The 19,134-nt window shown below is 50.3% G+C and overlaps 1 protein-coding gene across 2 annotated transcripts; it reads right to left on the reverse strand.

The window, feature by feature from the left end:
* Positions 1–3,898: 3,898 nt before the first annotated feature.
* Polm (DNA polymerase mu) lies at positions 3,899–15,096 on the reverse strand. 2 transcript variants are annotated; one of them, XM_075944239.1, is made up of 11 exons: positions 14,794–15,096; positions 13,640–13,820; positions 13,168–13,266; positions 12,868–13,038; positions 12,134–12,205; positions 8,583–8,703; positions 6,962–7,094; positions 6,712–6,814; positions 6,369–6,611; positions 6,202–6,285; positions 3,899–5,504 (listed from the first exon to the last, which is right to left on the reverse strand). In XM_075944239.1, the coding sequence occupies exons 1-11, from the start codon at positions 14,973–14,975 to the stop codon at positions 5,418–5,420; spliced, it is 1,476 nt and encodes a 491-aa protein (XP_075800354.1). In that variant the 5' UTR covers positions 14,976–15,096; the 3' UTR covers positions 3,899–5,417. The 2 variants fall into 2 exon arrangements, with proteins under 2 accessions (XP_075800354.1, XP_075800355.1); XM_075944240.1 differs by lacking the exon at positions 6,712–6,814 and having other exon boundaries at positions 6,962–7,086.
* Positions 15,097–19,134: the final 4,038 nt, after the last annotated feature.

The following is a 19,134-nucleotide window of genomic DNA, read 5'->3' on the forward strand; positions in this document are numbered from 1 at the left end:
TATTGTATACTAAATAAATAAATAAATAAATAAAAGAAAAAGCAAAAAAAAAAAAAAGTCCTTGCTCCCACAGAGCACTAGGGAACCGGAAATGTCAAACACCAAGGGGCCTCTCCTCAAAGCAGAAGGCTGGGAATGGATATTGTTAATGACCTGGCGACCTTTTTGCTATCTGTGGAAGCAGACCTCACCCAAATCCCCCAGAATGTTTATCCCAGACTCTCCCTCCCTAAACCTTTATCCTTAGCTGCTAGTTAATAGAACCCGTCCTTAGGGGAGATGTCATATGTACTTTATGGCCTGCTGACTTCTACCCTGTCTCGGTCAAAGACCACACTAGATCATCGGTCTTTTAATATAGAAACCCACTCTCAAGGTCACATACACTTTATAAAGGCGTTTTTAAGTAACACATTTTAAGCTTTTCTGTGCACATGGAGTTGGAATGATTGTTGCCTGGAAACCTGGAATGAGAATAGTTGTTGCCTGGAAACTTTCCTGCAAATTGTATTGTGTTTTAAATATGCTGACTGTAAGCATTGCGGCTTGGACAGAAAGGGATCCTGGCAGTCCGGAGGCAAGGAATACCATAAAGTCACCATAAGTGTAGCAGCTCACAGCCCTGTTCCAAGCAGAGGTTTTCCCAACGTAACAACTCTGCTCCAGCAGGGAAGGGTTACGGTTCTGCTTAGCCCTTCTCCCACCCACCCCTGCAGTGTAACCATGGCTCTGCTCAGCTAGGGGAAGGTTTCCCCAGGGAAAGTGTTACAGCCCAGGACAGTCAGGACTATGCAGAAAAACCCTGTCTTGAAAAACCCAAACCAGGCCGTGCAGTAGTGGCACACGCCTTTAATTGCTAGTACTCGGGAGACAGAGATGGGAAGACCTCTGTGAGTTCCAGCCCAGCCTGGTCTACAGAGAGAGTTCAGGACAGGCTCTAAAGCTACACAGAGAAACTGTGTCTTGAAAAACCAAAAAGAAAAGAAAAAAAACAAAACACCATAACCAAACAACCAATCAACTAAGAAACAACAACAAAAACCAGAATATTCCCGCGATCATACAGCTTGATGCAAGGAAAACAGCCACTAAAACTCAGAGCTTACTCATAAACCTGGGAGGGCTGGCGACCTGGCTGAGTGAGGAAAGGCATCTGCTGACCCAGAGCCCACAAGGTGAAGGAGAGAACCATGGAAGGAGAGACCTCCTGAAAATTGTCCTTGGCCTCCACATGAGCGTTGTGGCGTTCATGTGCCCACACAAAACTCAGAAGATTAGGTGTAATATTTTTTTAAACTTTGGGGATAAAAACTAGTAATAAAGGATAATTTTTAACTTGATAAAAGGCATCCACAAGATACTCAACTTGTGGAGCTGGACAGATGGCTCAGTGGTTAAGAGCACTGGCTGCCCTGCAGTGGACCCAGAGTTGGTTCCCAGCTCCCACTATGGCAGCTCAAAACCACGTGTAGCTTGGGTTCTAGGGGAATCCGATACAGTCTCCCGGCATCCACAGGTGCTGCATACAAGTGTCTGGGTATTTCCAGAGCTGATTACTTCACAGCGTCTCAGAAACATGAGGACCACATATACTGGGCAAAACCCCAGAAACATACTTCCTCCAGCGAGGCCCCACCTCTAGCTTCCATGCCCGTCCCCAAGTAATGTCATCAAAATATTAATCCATCAGTAGATTAAACCACTAATTACATCCAGGACCTCATGATTAGTCTAACTCTCCAAAAGCCCCATCTCTGAGCACCTGCTTTAGGGACCAAACCTTCAGCACATGAGCTTTTGAGGGTTACATTGTATACATAACAATGAACCACTCCTTCAGTCCCATCAGAACAGCTAGATGAATGGGAAAAATCCAGAGCAACAACTATGGAGTTCAGGGGATAAATGGAGGTTGGCTGAAGGCCAACTCAGTAGGTCCGGTGGGTCCCTGAACTCACCTGTGCTTATTTCCCCAGTCCCACTCCAGAGCTGCCCCTGACAAGGAAAATAGTGAGTTAAAAACAGTATCACTAATCCCAGCACTTGGGAGGCAGAGGCAGGTGGATCTCTGTGAGTTTGAGGCTGGCTTGGTCTACAAGAGCTAGTTCCAGGACAGCTAAGGCTGTTACACAGAGAAACCCTACCTCGAAAAACAAAAACAAAACAAAATCCATGCAAGAACTTTAGAATTAGTACCACCCTGGAGAACTTGAAAGGTACAGGGGTGGTGGTTCCCTCTACGTCTCCCTTTAACTGTGCTATCTGGCCTATGCAGAAGACAGATGGATTGTGGAGAATGACAGTTGACTATTGAAAACTCGACCAGGTAGTGACTTCAATTGCAGCTGCTATAGCAGATGTGGTGTCTACTGGAGCAGACTAACACATCTCCTGGTATGAGTAGTAAATGCATTTTTCTCAGTACCTCTCCAGAAGGACCACCAGAAGCAATTTACTCTCAGTTGACAAGGCCAGCAGCATACCTTTACAGTTTTACCTCAAGGACATGTTAACTTCCTGCCCTGTGTCACAACTTGGTTGGAGTTATCTCAGTTGTTTGTCTCTTCCACAAAGTGTCACATTGTTCACTATACTGATGACATTATGCTGACTGGACAAAGTAAGCTGGAGGTAGCACTTGCTTTGGACTTGTTGGTAACACACATGTGCACCAGAGGATGGGAAATAAATCCAACCAACATTCAAGGGCCTTCTACATCAGTGGTGTGGGGAGTCATGTAGAGATGTTCCTTCCAAAGTGAAGGATAAGTTATTGCACCTGCCTCTCCCATCACCAAGACAGAAGCACAATGTTTAGTTGGCCTGTTTGGAGTCTGGAGACAGCACATTCTCCACTTGGGAGTTACTCCGGCCCATAGACCAAGTGACTCGGAAAGCTGCTGGCTTTGTATGGGGCCTGGAACAGGAGAAGGCTCTTCAGCAGGTCCAGGCTGCTGTGCAGGCTGCTCTACCGTTTGGACCATATGATCCAGCAGACCCAATGGTACTTGAGGTGTCAGTGGCAGCTAGGGATGCTGTTTGGAGCATTTAGCAGGCCTCTATAGGTGAATCACAGAAAAGACCTTTGGGATTTTGGAGCAAGACTCTACTATCATCTGCAGACAACTATTCTCCCTTTGAGAGACAGCTCTTGGCCTGCTATTGGGCCATAGAGTTTGGCAACAATATTACTAAGATAGCATGTGACCTGAGCTGCCTATCATGAGCTGGGTGTTGTCTGAGCCATCGAGCCATCAAGTGGGACCTGCATAACAACAATCTATTATTAAATAGAAGTGGTATACATGAGATTGGGCCCAAGCAGGTCCTGAAGTCTCCTGTTAGGAGTTACATGAAGAAGTCGTCCAAATGGCTTCTATCCCAATACAATACAGTCTGCTGCTGAGCATGCACCTATAGCCTCATGGGCTGTGTCAGATCCGCTAAGGAAGAGAACAGGGCCTGCTTTACTGATGGTTCTGTGCGTTATGGAGTAGATACTTATTCTGGTTACAGGTTTGCCTTCCTGCACATCATGTCATAAAACTACCATCTGTGGACTTACAGAATGCCTTCTCCACCATCATGGTATTGCTTCTTACCAAGGAGCTTCACAGCTAAAGAAGTATGACAGTGGCCACAACCATGGAACCCACTGGTCTTACTACGTTCTCCACCATCCTGAAGCAGCTGACCTGATAGAAAGATGGAACGGTCTTTTGAAGACACAGTTACAGCACCAACTAGGAGGCAGCAGTTTGGAGGGCTGGGACAGGATTATCCAGAAGACAGTTTAGGCTTTGAGTTAACATCCCATATATATGGTATGGTTTCTCCCATAGCCAGGATCCACAAGTCTAGAATTAAGGGGTGGCAATGTTGAAATAACTAGGCTAGCTAAGGATAAAACAATTATATTTTATTTATTAGAAGGGGAAAACTCACGAAACAGGAAATGAGAAATCCAAGCACAGCAATGTCCCGTGTTACCCCAGCAACTGCTCACAGATACACTTACATGCATGCCCATAGCAATCCTAGTCACGGTCACAAAGCCAGTGTAAACCTTCAGGACCTGAGCGGACAGTGGAATGCTCACAGCATGTAGCAGCTGGAGTACTAAGCTTGATACATGTAACACTGCAGGGGCCCCAAGAGCATTTGCTAACCCAGACCAACAATGGCTGACACAAAGTCTAGCTGCACATCTGTGACCTATTTGTAGGGACAAAGCCAAATGCGTGAGTTGGGGTAAGCCTCGCTCATACTCTGTAAGAATGCACTTTATTGAATGGTAATCTTTAAAACGCTTGCTAATGCCGTGGTTGATCTAGGAGGCTCTCCTCTGTCAGGCCCTGAAGAAGGCAGCGAGAGTGGGTACTAGGACAGTGGGTGAGGGCCTTTTGAGCCAGAGGTGCCTGGGAATGAGGAACTAGAGAGCACTTCAGTATGTCTGCCTCAGAGAAGGTGACGTGGTTGGTCACACAGGGTCTGCAAACAGGGACGGGCAGTGAACTGGGAAAGTGGGGGGAGACTGAACTAGAGGAACACAGCTGACACTGGAAGAGACAACAGAAATGCCAGAGCCACAGGACCTGCGTGAGGACTGCAGGTCTGGGACTGCTGCAGGGCTGTCGGAAAAGATGGGACAGGGAAGCCTGCACCTCACAACTCAGGAGGGCGAGAGCCCTCGGTTGCTGCCCGCTGATCTTGCTGGTGTTCAGTACCGCTGCCAGGCTGGGCTGCACTGTCTGTCCGAGGAACCAGCCCTCCCAGACGTCACTGCTGGGACTGTGAATGCACAGGAGACTGTGGGTGGGCAGGCCTGGCTCAGCTCAGGCTGGAGTGTGGAGGAGTGGAAGAGGAGGAATGTGGGTGCTAACTCTGGGGCTGTGCTGCTAATGAAGTCTGGCTCCCAGCTCTGTGGGTGGTGGTGCCCGACAGCCACAGCACAGGAGGTTTCCTTCCTAGGTCACTTCTTCCTCTAGACATGGCAGCATAGCCCTCAGTCAGGATTCTTGCTCTGTGTAACACCTCACAGCCAGAATTATATTTCCTATATCAGCTCAAGAACAGGGCAGGGACACGTGTCTCTTTTCTAGCACACCGAACAGGGTACCCTGCAGCAGACGACAGCCACAGCTGGATAGACCAAATGCTCATACCAGGACCAGAAGCAAGATGTCAAACGGCCATAGTTCCATGATGTATGGACTGCTCAGAGCCCCTGACCCTGAGGAGTGCGAAGCTGAAAGCTGACTCAGGGCCACATCTTGCCAATGTGCCCGCAGCTGAAAATTCCATTAGCACAGGCAAGGCCATGAGGTGGCAGTCCACCTTCTGTCTAGAAACATCCCTGGCCAAACATGAGGAAACCCCTCATTTTTGTGGGTGGGTGTGGCGGCCAGCGGGCAGGATCAGGCATTTCTCTGCTCTGGAGGAAGGTAGTTGAGACCCAGGAGTCTGAAAATGTCTTCCTCAGAAGTTGCATGAAAAAATGTCTTCTGCAAGGAACAAGAGGGTTAGTTGCTGGGGCCTATGTCATGACTGCATACAGCAGAGCTGGAGCCAGGCCATGCTCCCATGCAGCAGAGCTGGAGCCAGGCCATGCTCCCATGCAGCAGAGCTGGAGTCAGGCCATGCTCCCATGCAGCAGAGCTGGAGCCAGGCCAAGCTCCCATGCACGGCTGGGACCAGGCCATGCTCCCATGCAGCAGAGCTGGAGCCAGGCCATGCTCCCATGCAGCAGAGCTGGAGCCAGGCCATGCTCCCATGCAGCAGAGCTGGAACCAGGCCATGCTCCCATGCAGCAGAGCTGGAGCCAGGCCATGCTCCCATGCAGCAGAGCTGGAGCCAGGCCATGCTCCCATGCAGCAGAGCTGGAGTCAGGCCATGCTCCCATGCAGCAGAGCTGGAGCCAGGCCAAGCTCCCATGCACGGCTGGGACCAGGCCATGCTCCCATGCAGCAGAGCTGGAGCCAGGCCATGCTCCCATGCAGCAGAGCTGGAGCCAGGCCATGCTCCCATGCAGCAGAGCTGGAGCCAGGCCAAGCTCCCATGCACGGCTGGGACCAGGCCATGTTATTGCACAGTGCAGTTGGGATCACGTGATACTACATGGCAGTGTACAGCATATTTGAGATTGCGAACCAGGATTCAGGTTATGGGAGCTGTTTTTAACCCTAGTTCCTGGCAACCTACCTGTTCAGGATCAAACAGCCCATGGCTGTTCAGCCACAGCCCCTTCTCTTGCCGACTGAAACGCCGCAGCTCCCGCTCAAAAAGCTGGGGAGAGATGGGGAGGACAATTGCCTTTAGCAGGGCTGGGCCACCCCAGGCCCAGACCCCCCAAGGAACACATGACCTACCTGGGAGCCAGTCCAACCAAGAAGAGCGAAAGGGAACAGGCTGTTGGGGGTGACCACAAGATCTACCCTCACAGCTTTCCAGGTTGGACAGGGATGTAGGGGCCCCTCTAAAGCTGTGTGTGGGGGTTGGTGCAAGGACAAGATGCAGAAAGTCCTCTCAAAAGCATCCATGTTGTAGTTCTGCCGCAGGAGGTGGGCAGAGTCTAAGTGGCTGCGATGGTGCTGGTGATACAGGACCAGTCCCTGCGAGAGGGGAGGCAGGTGTGGCGGGGTGCTGCCATGGTTCTGGGAGGGTAGAAGGCTGGTCAGTGGCCACTCCTGTGCAGGGCACTGGAGGCCTCACCTGGCTCTGTAGGTGGCTTATCACTCTGGGTAGCAGACCCACTTCCTGGCCCTCCTCAGGGTGAGTGATCAGGAAGTCCACATCATGACCTTGTAACTTCCCCCTGAAAAAGAAAGTTTGATTCTCTGGCCTCGGCACAAAGCCATGTCCTTTTCAGTGAGTGGAAAGGCCACCTCGGCATTCACAACTCCAGTCCCTACCTTAGGGAAGAGCCTGGTGCATACTCAGAAGGTACGGTGGGCCCCCTTACCTCCGGAAACCACCAGTCAGCGTGACAGTGGCTCCAGGAAGAGTCTGACTCACGGCCGCCTCCACCACCTGCTGCAGAGCCTCGGCATCGGCTCGTCCAACTGGGGTGCTCAGGTCCTGATAGTACTGGAGCCCTGTGGGCAGCACAGCCTGTCTTTCTCATGGAGCCCACCCCCAGGACACAGCAGCCACCACAACCCCGTGGCTGTGGAAAAGGCAGAGGGTAAGGTGGGGGCCGGAGCAGAGTGAGATCATACAGACGATCCACTTCTCCTTTTAAACTTAAATCCTTCTCTTGGGATAACTGTAGACTCACATGCAATTGAAGTAAACAAGATCCCTCGTGCCCTGCACCCAACTCCCCCACAAACATAGTATCTTATAAAACTCCAGTGAATTTGAGACGAGCATGGTCTATCTATCTATACAGTTTCAGGCCAGCCAGGGCTATGTACAGAGAGCTGGGGCAGAGAGTTTAGCATGCACCGTATAAGGCTCACTCCCCACACTACAACAAAACAAACAAAAACACCTTTCACAGAACCACATGTGACAAAGAAGCTGACACAGGCAAGATGCAGCCGGCACTTTTTGTTTGTTATTGTTTTGTTTCTCTGTGTAACAGTCCTGGCTGCCCTGGAACTTGCTTTGTAGATCAGGTTGCCCTTCAACTCACTGAGATCCATGGCATTGAACTTACAGAGATCCACCTGCCTCTGCCTCCCAAATGCTGGGATTAAAGGCATGCACCACCACTGCCCGGCTGCAGCCAGCGCTTTTAAGGTTCTGATTCTCCATTAGTCAAAGGCAGTGAAAAGATGTGGTGATGATGGGTCTGCTACCAGCCACCTCTCCTTCAGCCTAGTGTGTCTCCCTGCCTGTTAAAGGGGCATCTTTGTGCCCTCCATGCTCAGTTAAGGGGGTTTAAGCATGAGGAATGGCAATGCTTAGCATTCAGCAAGCCCTTAGTAAACACTGCTGACCATCCTGTCTACCCTGCTCTGGGAAGTGAAGTAGGCAGCACCCAAGGAGGCCACTGGCAGGCCATGGCACCCTTCAGCAGTCTCCAGCCAAGACCACTAGAGCGATCCGGCAGGCTACACAGACCAAATGCCTGCTCGTCACCTGCAGGCTTCCAGAGGCACTTGGGAAATTCATGCTATTGTATCTCTGTTTCCCAGAGAAGGTAACCGAGACTTAGAGGTTAGTCTTGAAGCCATGGTTACATACTTACTAAATAGAGGAAAGAACTCAAATCAGGCATAGCAAACCCAAGGTTTATGTTATTTCCAGTCGTGGTGGCACCTATACCACAAAACCACACACCCAGACACCACATTGGACAGGCAGGCCCAGACCAAGGCTGTCCCCAACACAAATGAAATCAAACAGGAGGAAACATGAGGCCCAGATGCCATGGCAATGCCATGACAACACTCAAGGAGAAAGGGCCATGGTAGACACCGGCTACAGGGAGAAAAACCACAGGGAGCCTGGCTGATCTCTCCCAGGATCCCTCTACCAGCTGTTCCCAGGCACTTGGGTAGTAAACACATTCCATAGCAGAGCAAGGGGCTTCACTGTGCAGAGCTCCCGGGTCCAGGCAGCTCTGGGAAGTTCACCTGCTTTCTGCTGTTTGGTCAGTTTCTGGGACTGCTCTCTGAGCTCATCCAGGGTTCGGAGTCCTTCCTGGTACCACCGGTTGGCAGTCTTCACACCAACCCCAAAGACTTGGGTGAAGAGCTATGTGGAAGAAGAGATGGATAGGTCAGGACAAAGTCTACAGAACATGTCCCTGAGAGTGTTGCCTTCATGCCTAGTGACACAGGATGAGGACCAAATCCAGGAACCTGGTCTACCCAGACCACTCTCACAGGGGACTAAACCCACATACCTGGGAGTAGCCCTATTAGGAACAGCATATTTCAGCCACCCAACCACCAGAAAACTTCAGGAAGCTCTCTCTTCAGCCCTTGTGAGGTCTGTTCCCTAATGCATAGGCACGGCCTGAGCTTACAACAGACCAAAGAGTTATCCTGTATACAGGCTCGCCGGCTTCTTAGTTCACTGGGAAAAGGCCTCCACTTACTGTGGCTGGGACTTACTGTGTGTTCTCTTCAACAGCAACACCAAAGGAAGAGTGAACCAAGAGGGTGGTTTTAACAGAGCACTGGAGGCCTGACTAGCATCTACCACAGCAGGTGTGGAGAACCTGATCTCAAACGTTCAAATGCCAAGTGGCCCATGAAGTCCTGGACTAAGCATGTTGCCTACCTTGGGCCAGTCATGGAGACTCTCCCCAGGAATTTTGGAATGAGACTAAGGACAGCCCACACCACAGTGGAGGTTGCATACATGACCCAAACCCTTCTGCGGCTATGTATCACAGCTGTGGAGAATACCAAATACGTGTCCGGAGGATGGAAGTCACGTGTGGCCATGCATGCCTGTCATCCCAGCTCTCAGGAGACAGATACAGGAAGATCTTGAATTATAGAGTAGCTTTGAACTATAAACAAGACCCTGATCACAAACAAAACAGCTGTCTTGTAGAAGAGCAGTCTCAGCCCTGCCCTTCCTGGGCTTTTCTCAGTCCTCTTTTCCCTGACTCTGTCAACTCACAGTGTAAGACAGACCACTGTCATTGCAAATCTGGTACTAGCTGGGCAGTGGAGGCACATGCCTTTAATCCCAGCGCTCAAGAGGCAGATGGATCTTTTTTTTTTCTTTTCAGAGATAAACAAATCAGTACTATTTATTTGGATGTCTGTGCCATGGTGGGTACAAACTATATTCTCTGCTCTGTGGGATCAAAACCAAACCAGAATAAAAATGAACAAACAACCCCCCACCCCAATCCCAAGAAAGCAGCAAGAAGGAATGCAGGAAGTCTTACAGAGCATACCAATTCCAAGGGCACAGTATGGCACTCCTGACTCGGATGTGCGCTCAACTCTGCTACCTACCTCTGGCTCCATCTGGTATTTATGACAAGACAGGGACCCAGAAACAGTCAAGCTACCAAGTACTCTCGACAGATGGATCTTTAAGTTCAAGTCTACCCTGGTGTATAGAGCAAGGACAGCCAGGGTTACACAAAAAACTCTGTCTCAAGAATACAAAAACAAAAAAGATCAAGTGCTACTCTCGCAGAGGGCCTGAGTTCAATTCCAGGAGTCTACAACTGCCTATATATCCAGGGGATCTGTCACCTCTGACAACCTCACTCACTCATACTAAAGTGAACGTGTGCACACACACACGCACTCTACACGTGCAAGTATATATGTAATTTCAATAATAAATCTACAAAAATAATCTGACATAGTTTGAATATGGGAGTGCATTCTGGTATCTCAGCATCTGGGAGGAGGTGAGGGCAAGAGGAGAGTGGGCTCGGCTACAAAGTGTGATCCTTCCCAGCTTGGGCTGTGTGAGCAAGAGGCAGGCCGCCAAAACCAAACAAACCAGCTCCGGGTACTGTGGTGCTTGCTTGTAAGTCTAGCACTTAGGAGACTGAGGCCAGTCTGCATTACAAAGCAAAATTGTCTCAAGATAGATAGATAGATCGACAGACAGATAGACAGATAGATGATAGATTAGATAGATAGATAGATAGATAGATAGATAGATAGATAGATAGATAGATAGATAGATAGATAGATAGACACAGATAAATAGATAATATATAAATAGATGATAGATAAATGATAGATAGATAGATAGATAGATAGATAGATAGATAGATAGATAGATAGATGATAGACAGACAGACAGACAGACAGGAAGACATAGGCTGGTGAAACTCAGCAGGTAAGGCATTTGCTGCCAAAGCTGAAGTTTTGGTTCCATCCCTAGACCCTACCTAGTAGAAAGGAACCAACCCTTGCAAGCTGTCCTCTAACCCCCATGTGTACCATGGTGTGTGCCTTTCCCCAAATAAATAAATAAATTAACAAAATTTAAAAAAATTAAATCTGCTGATAGATGGTGTCATACACCTTTAATCCCAGCACTCAGAGGCAGGTGGATCTCTGTGAGTTCAAGGCCAGCCTGGCTACAGAGCAAGCTCCAGAACAGCCAAGGCATCACAGTAAAACCCTGTATTGAAAAAAAAAACAAAAACAAAAAAAATCCCAAAACAACAACAACAAAAACTAGTAAAATACTGAGATAACAACTACGTTATTTATTTTTATGAGTGGGAGGTCCTGATGCATATAATCTCAGCACTTGGGAAGCAGAGGCAGGAGGTTTGCTTTGAGTTTGGGGCCAGCCTCAGTTTCAATATGAGAGTCTCAAGCCCCCACCCTGGAAAAAAAATTCTAATTACTACTATAATTTTCTGCTAGTATGGATATTTTCTCAGACTTTGGGGTGCCCAGGAGGCAGAATGGAGAAGAGATACCTGACATCTTCCAATGCATATCCCTCTCTCTCTCTCTCTCGCCCAAAAAACCCTCACGGGGGCTGGGGCAAGGGCTGATGGAGAAACCATCCACTTACCTATGTCAACATCAACATCGCTTCAGCTCAGACTCTATGCCTTATCTACCCAGCATGGCCAGAGCCAGGCCTCTTGGCTCGAGGACTCTTTTCCAAGTCCTCCCTGTCACTGATAGTATTCTGTGCAGTGTTCCACGACACCGTGAGCCTCACCCTCCCAGGAGGCCACAAATCTCGGGCCACTGCTCTGACAATCTCCAGCTACAAAGGGGGAGGCAGAAGGTGTCAGAGCAGACAAAAGTAAAGCACCCAGGTGACCTCCGTATCAGGTGAGCAATGAGCAGACACAGGTGCAGGTGTCCCATGGAGACAGCACCAAGAACAACATGGTGACCGTGGAGATGGGGCACTGCAAGGTGGCAGCCCCCCTCCCTACACGTCCTACTGCACACATTTTGTTCAGTGTGGTCTCTAACACACACAAGACTATTCCATTAAAAAAAACCAGATGGTGCTGAGTGATGTAGAAAATTCCCTGTGTTCAAAACAGCCTCTACCTGCTCTCCAGGTGGCACCTATCAGGTGTCAGTCTAGCTGCCATGTCTTAGTGACCTACTATGACCCCAAGGCTGGGTAAAAAGGCCTTTGCTGGCTGCTGGCTCACACGGTGGATTGTGCTGTGTGCACCCCTGCCAAGGTCCTAGCTGTCCCCTCCCCCAACACGCACCTTCATGGTCTGGTGCCTTTCTGAGCAGCGGACTTGCTCCACCTCCTCACAAGTTCCATGTTCTAGCAGCTCCTGGGACAGGAGACAAAACAAAGCACTCAACCTGAAGATCAGGCAGTTCCTCCCATACCCTGCAGAGAGGGGGGCTCTATGGTGTCAGGGACACCACAGTAGAACTTGGAAATGGAAACTGTACCCCAGGAGGTAACCAAAGCTGCAGGGCACAGCTGGGATGGCAGGGGCTCCAGCCACAAAGGTCTCCAGGGCTGGAGTTATTACAGTCAATGGAATCTGTGGTAAGGCTCATTCCTCATATGAGTTCCAGGGTATACCAATGTTTACCTTTAGAAATATGTATGACTTCATCTAAAAGTGGCTTTTGCCACTGCGGGTTCTTGAAAGAAAAGTATCCAAAAGGCTTGTCCAATGTTGGGTCCTCAAAAAGCATTTCAGAGTTCTCTCTTACAATACCCCAGACACCCTGAGGCTGCTAACAATGAGGCCAATGCCAGCCGCAACCTCCACTGAGTCTACTCATCTATCCAAAGGTAGGGGAACAACTCCTATACCAGGATCTGTGAAGACAGTTTACTGTGGCCGCAAGGCAGCGTCTGTGTGCATGCCGCTATTTCCAGACTGGGCTATGAACCACCTGTCACAGTCTCCTGCTGTTTCACCAGGCCCAGGACTCCCCACTCTACACACTCACCCCACTCAGTATGACAAGCACCTACCTGGATTACTCTAGAGGAATGTCCTCCAAGGTGGGGCAGCCCCTGCAGCTGACTCATGGATGTGACAGGCCAGGGAAGGGACTTGAGCACCGAGGCTGCTCTGCAGAAGGAGAGGAGACGGCCCTCATTGCCTTCAAAACCTGCTGCCTCTGCCAGCGTCTCCAGAGCCTCCTGTGGGGAGGGCCCTTGGTTAAGGTACAAGGTGGGCATGGGACTTTGCCTCAGCCTTTTAGCTACCAACCAGCTCTACCCATACCACCCACTTTCTGAGGTGGGGATGGGTTCATAGATGGGGCTTACTGAGAGGGTAGTATTGTGGTGTATAAGAGGCGTGGGACGTTGACAGGCATAAGTTGGTATCATCACTGAGCCTGGGGGCTCCTTCATGGGTTCTGCTATCTGCAAAAGGGCAAGGCACAGGTCATGGTGAAGCTGCAGGATTGGCATGGACTCTATTCCTCAGCTCTGTATATGTGAGCTGAGGACTGAGGTCTCAGAAGCGAGGGAGCTTGTCTTCTGTCTCCTAGCAGCCTGGCTCCAGAGCATCCCAAAGACAGGTTCCTGCCAGCTCGGTTCATCCAAGTACTAAGGAAGACACACTTAAATATACTGGAAGTAGGTATGTCCCAAATGGTCAGAACAGAGGTGGGATGGTCTAGCCCCCAAATCCCCGCTGTGGCCCTGAGAACCCTTACTCCCCACCTCCTCCTGAGGACAGAGGCACCGCTACTGTGTCATCTGTTCCAGCTGAGCCAGTCCCTCACTAGCTCACCTCCAGGCGGTGCCGGACCTCCTCAGGGACAGGCTGCCCAGCTGCCATGCTCTCTGTAAACCAGCTGATGTCCAGCAGAACTGGCTGGGGGCCGCCTGGGTGATGAGCAGCCATATTCTTCTGCCAGCAGGTGGCCTCCTTGGCTGAGGTCTGCTCCAGCACCACATGCGTCACCTCTGAGCTGGGGGAAGAGAATGAAGCCTAAGGCCCCTGCCGTTCTGCCTGCCTGTATCCCAAGCCTTGGCTCTTGCACAGTGACTGCCCTGCATTCTTCAAACACCCTTTCATCGGGAAAGCCTTCCCAGCCCCTCCTTGATGGACGACCACCTCTCCACTCTCCCAGCCACACTCACAAGCCGGTTTGACTTACTAACTTGTCTGCTACCCTCTGCGGCAGGGAAAGGCCTGCTGTAGGGGCCAGGGCAGGGCTGTTCTGATCTCCGTGCTGACTGTTTGGGGACTTACTGAGGAGGACAGGCTGGCCTGAACTCTAGTACTCCTGCACCAGGATTACAGGCAGGCATCCCGCTCTGCTAAGTTTTAAATACAGACACAAGAGTCTTGCCCTATTTGTTCAAACCCCAGTAGGCAAATTCTTGCTGCAGGGAAAGTGCGGTCGCTCTGTATTTCCTTTACATTGGAAAAATTCAATGCAAACTATCTTGTCAGGCTGTTGTAAAAATGTAGAGCTGTGTGCAACCCAAGCTGTTTTCTCCACTCTTTACTGGCGCCTTTAGTAATGTTTCGTTATTGGGAGGGGGGTGCAAACAAGTTAGCCAGCCAGAGGGGCACAGGTTCCAAGTTCCTTTATTAGTCTCAATCGCAAAGTTACACCATTGCCCTGGGCATGTTCTCTACTAGAGCTGGTTGGTGACTTCCGCAAACTCAGGACGTAACGGGAGGGCGAGCAGCCAGCAAATATGGCTCACTAACTACTTTTCCTTGTATGGCTTAAGAAGCCTCTGGCATGAGATGGCACCCTTTCAAACTGAGGAACTCCAGAGCTGGAGGAAGGTACCGCAACCGCGAAGTGCCAGGGCTGGCTTAGAAACCAAAGCCGCAGGTGAATCATCTCCCGCCCTGGGCCACGGTGGGTCCATACACCGCCAGGCTGGCATCCCAACCAACACCGGGCCCTCGCGGGAGCCGCACACCTGTAGGCATCTAGGATGCGGAAGCCTTTGGACCGCGCCAGGCGCGTGAGGAAGGCCCGGCGACTGCGGCCCATGCGCGGCTCGGCCAGGTAGATGGCCACCCCCGGGAAGCGCGGCGGCGCGAAGGAAGCAACAGCGCGGTGTGGGGACTCGGCCCGCACTCGCCGCCGCTTGGGAAGCATCTGGACACGGAACTCAGGAGGCACGGAAGGCGGCAGAACCGAGGAAGCCGCGGTCGGGCGAGAAGGCGGAAGGACAGCGAGGAAGCTTGCGAGGAGAGGAAATGGTGCCCGCTCCGCGTTGGGAGGTGGAGGACTCTATGCAAATGAGGCGCGCTCTGAGATGACTTGGGCTCCACCCCTGAGGCCCCGCCTCTATGCAAATAACTTCCCAGGACTCGCCGGCTGTTTGACTTGCTCTCGCCTGGGTTTGTGGGCGGGGCTTTAACCTTCGAGTGGGCGGGCCTTGTTTTCTCTGGGGGCGGGGTCTTCACCTTCCCTTTTCTTACAACGCCCCCCCACGCCCCCAAGGGCGGAGCCTCGGTTTAGCCAGCACCGGCTGCCTCTGCTGGTGACGCGGCGCCTGCACTGCAGCCACTGTGTGTGCGAAGGAGTACAGTTACGTTGTCTGCGAGCTGGTGGAGTGTAAAGTTTTCCAATCTAACGGCACAGGGACAGCTGGCCGTCCACTTGGAAAAATAGAAATTGGTCCCCTCCGTCATTGCTTAACATCAAGTAAATTCCAGATGGAGCAAACATTTAAATCCGAAAAGAAACCAAAACTGAAAGGGCAGAAACTCGATTTTTTATTTAAAAATTATTTATTAGACTTATTTATCTTTATTTTATGTGTTTTGCTTGCATGTGTGGCTGTTCACCACGTGCATGCCTGGTGCCTACTGAGAGAGAAGAGTGTCAGATCCCTGCAACTGGAGTTAAGGGTAGTTGTGAGCTGCTGCCCCTCTGAATGCTGGGAACCTAACTCAGGTCATCTGCAAAAGTAACTGCCAAGTAACTTCTCTGGTCCCTAAACTTTTTTTTTTTTTTAAGATTTATGTGCTGCCGGGCGGTGGTGGCGCACGCCTTTAATCCTAGCACTCGGGAGGCAGAGGCAGGCGGATCTCTGTGAGTTCGAGACCAGCCTGGTCTACAGAGCTAGTTCCAGGACAGGCTCCAAAACCACAGAGAAACCCTGTCTCGAAAAAACCAAAAAAAAAAAAAAAAAAAGATTTATGTGCTTGGGCTGGAGAGATGACTCAGAGGTTAAGGGCATTGCCTGCTCTTCCAGAGGTTCTGAGTTCAATTCCCAGCAACCACATTCAATTCCCAGCTCACAACCATCTGTAATGAGATCTGGCGCCCTCTTCTGGATGCAGGCATATGTACAGCCAGAGCCCTCCTACCTATAAATAAATAAATAAATAAATAAATAAATAAAATTTGAAAAAAGATTTATCTATGAATACTGTCTTTAGGTTTTATATCTCAGTTGACTTAATCACTCCCACAGTTCTACTGGGGTAGTCCCTGTAGGAAGGTAGCGCAGAGCGAGTCTGAGAAGGGGAAGGCCTATCACAGGGACGGTAGTGAGGCATGTTACTTCCTCTGGATACATCCAATACTAGGTGTCCTGAAGATAAAAGGGATGTGTGGTACAATAGCCTGGAGGAGTGCAGAGAGCATTAATGCTAAGGAGAAAGAACCATGCTGTGTACGCTCCCTCTGCCTACATAGATACCCTGGAAACACGGGCCCACAGGATGTCTGTGATTGACAGCAGTGGCTCTCAGGAGGCAGGCCCAGGCTGAGGGCCAGGATCTGACCCAGGTGTGGGAAGTCTCTGACCTTCGCTTTCCCGAACCCCCAAGCCTCCCTTGTGCCTCTCTGGAAACAGTGACATCTCACTGGTTTTGGTGGTTTGTTCCAGTGAAGTTAGTTTAGGGGTTCCCATCTAAATCTCAAGCCTCTTATTCCCCTCTCTGAGATCCCCACAAAGTTAGAGAGCCTGCACAGACTACCTCATGCCCAGTCTCTTTCAACTGCCCCTCCCCCACCCTCTCCAGCCTGGCTATCCCTGCCCATCTCAAACTCATGTTCGGATTACTTTTGCCCAGACGTCTGAACTTGTGTTTTTCCAAGATGCTCTGAACTCTAGCTCCAGAAGACCTTGGCGGTCTGCGTGGGGTGTGGGGGTGGGGAGGAATGGGGACGGACAACCAACCACTCAGTCCTCACAGCCTTTCCTAAGCTGCCCAACCCTCGCCACACCTCCGCTCCTCACCTCCACCCCACCAGCACCTGTCTTTGGGTTCACTTTGGTGCCATTTACACCTGAGGGGCTTGGAGTCAGCTCTGCCCCTCCCATCTCGATCTCTTTCCTCTAGAGGCCACTTGCCAGCAGCTCTTGGGAAGCCTGTGGTAAAACTCTTAATGCTGCTGGACCGGAATCCTGGGGACTTTTGGCCCTTCAAAGACACAGGCCTGGACCTTCAAGCACTTTGACACGTTGTAATCATTAATCTCTGGTGTGCCTGTCCCATGACTGCTATAACAAATTGTCACAAGTTGGGCAGCTTGAACCAACAGAAACACATTCTCTCCTAATTCTCAAGGCCAGAAGTAAAAAAACAAAACAAAACAAAACCCTCCAGGTTTCAGCAGCTGAGACCCCTGCCTGCCTCTTCCAGTCGGTGACTGCACCTGACTAGTCTCCGCTGTGGCCTTCAGTAGCTGTCTTTCTCTGGGCTCTTCTGATTGTGTGTCCTCTTTCCTTAGAATGACCCTGGTCAAGAAATATCACTCTAATTCAGGAGGACATCGTCTCAAGGTTCTTGTCCTAATTATATCAGCAAAGGACTCTTATTCCAAAAAAGAGGTCTGGAAGGACATGGATATGTGTGGTGGGGGGACGGGACGGGGCGTGTTACTCTCCAGTCAGCTATCCAGGTCTAGCTTATAGATATGTGTGCGGGGTGGGGGATGTTTCTCTTCAATCTGCTACCTGGGTCTAGCTTTCCCACCTTCTCTGACCTTTGTAGACCCGTCAGAACCTCAAGATTTGTGTAATTTTATTTTTTGAGACAGGCCTCACTATGTAGCCCAGACTGGCCTCAGCCTTCCAATACCCCTACCTTAGCCTCCTCACTGCGGGGATTATGGGCGTGTGCCACCGTGTCTGTCTTAGATTTGGATTTTTGGCATTCGGTGTACTAGTGCTGGGGCTTGCCAGGGCCTAGCTGATTATGTAACAAAATAGAGGCTTTATTTTTGAGAAACATTTGCTGCCTTTTAAGGAAAGTTTGTGTCTCCACTTCTGGACAGGCACCACCCACAAGAACCAGGTGGGCAGTTAGAGGCCCAGGAAGGGACCCCATTGCAATCCAGGGGGTGGGGAAAAGTCAAGAAGCACCAGGACCCCAGGATCCCCTTCTGCTTAGAGATTTGGCCAGAGGATTGTAGCAAAGGGATTAACCTTAAAATGAAGACTCAATGGGTTCATTTGTCTAGCCAACCCAGGCATAACTGGCAATGAGGGAATGCCTTGGGGGCCCAGAAAGAGAGAAAGACAAGGGGTGCTTGCAGACCCCAGCTCCACTGCAAGTCAAAAATCCAAAGATGGCCAGGTGTGGTGACAAATGTCTTTAATCCTAATACTCAGGAGGCAGAGGCAGGCGGATCTCTGTGAGTTTGAGGACAACTTGGTCTATAGAGAGTTCCAGTCTAGCCAAGGCTATACAGAGAAACTTTGCCTCAAACAGACAAAAATCCAGAGATGATTTCATTCACACTGCTGCAGAAGCTGACACTATTACATTTTTTAGTTATTTTCTCATTTACTGTGATTACTACTGAAATAAAACACAGATACTGAGGAGGGAGGTCCCTGGTTTATGGGCACCAAGTTAGAAAACCTAGCCAGCTTTCCTGGTTTCTGACCCACAGAATGAATTGGTGGAAAGTCCTGAGAGGCTGGACAAGGAGGCAAAAAGCTACCCCTGAGAAGCATCAAGCCAAGGTCAAGGGAAAGGGGGGGGGGGGAAGCAGCCAGGAAGGTTTGTGGAAAGACCCCAGAATCCTCATCAGGGGCAGGGCCTGCCCCAGAAGCTGAGTGGCCGGCTGAGAGATAGCGTTGGAAGTAACACTATTTTGTTTTATTGATTTTATTGAGCTCTACATTTTTCCTCTGCTCCCATCCCTGTCTCTCTCCTCCCCTCAATCCTCTCCCATGGTCCCCATGCTCCCAATTTACTCAGGAGATCTTGTATTTTTCTACTTCCTGCATAGATTATTTCCATGTATGTCTTTCTTAGGGTCCTCATTGTTGTCTAGGTTGTCTGGGATT

This window comes from Microtus pennsylvanicus, chromosome 12 (assembly GCF_037038515.1).
Source record: "Microtus pennsylvanicus isolate mMicPen1 chromosome 12, mMicPen1.hap1, whole genome shotgun sequence".
Taxonomy (NCBI): Eukaryota; Metazoa; Chordata; class Mammalia; order Rodentia; family Cricetidae; genus Microtus; species Microtus pennsylvanicus.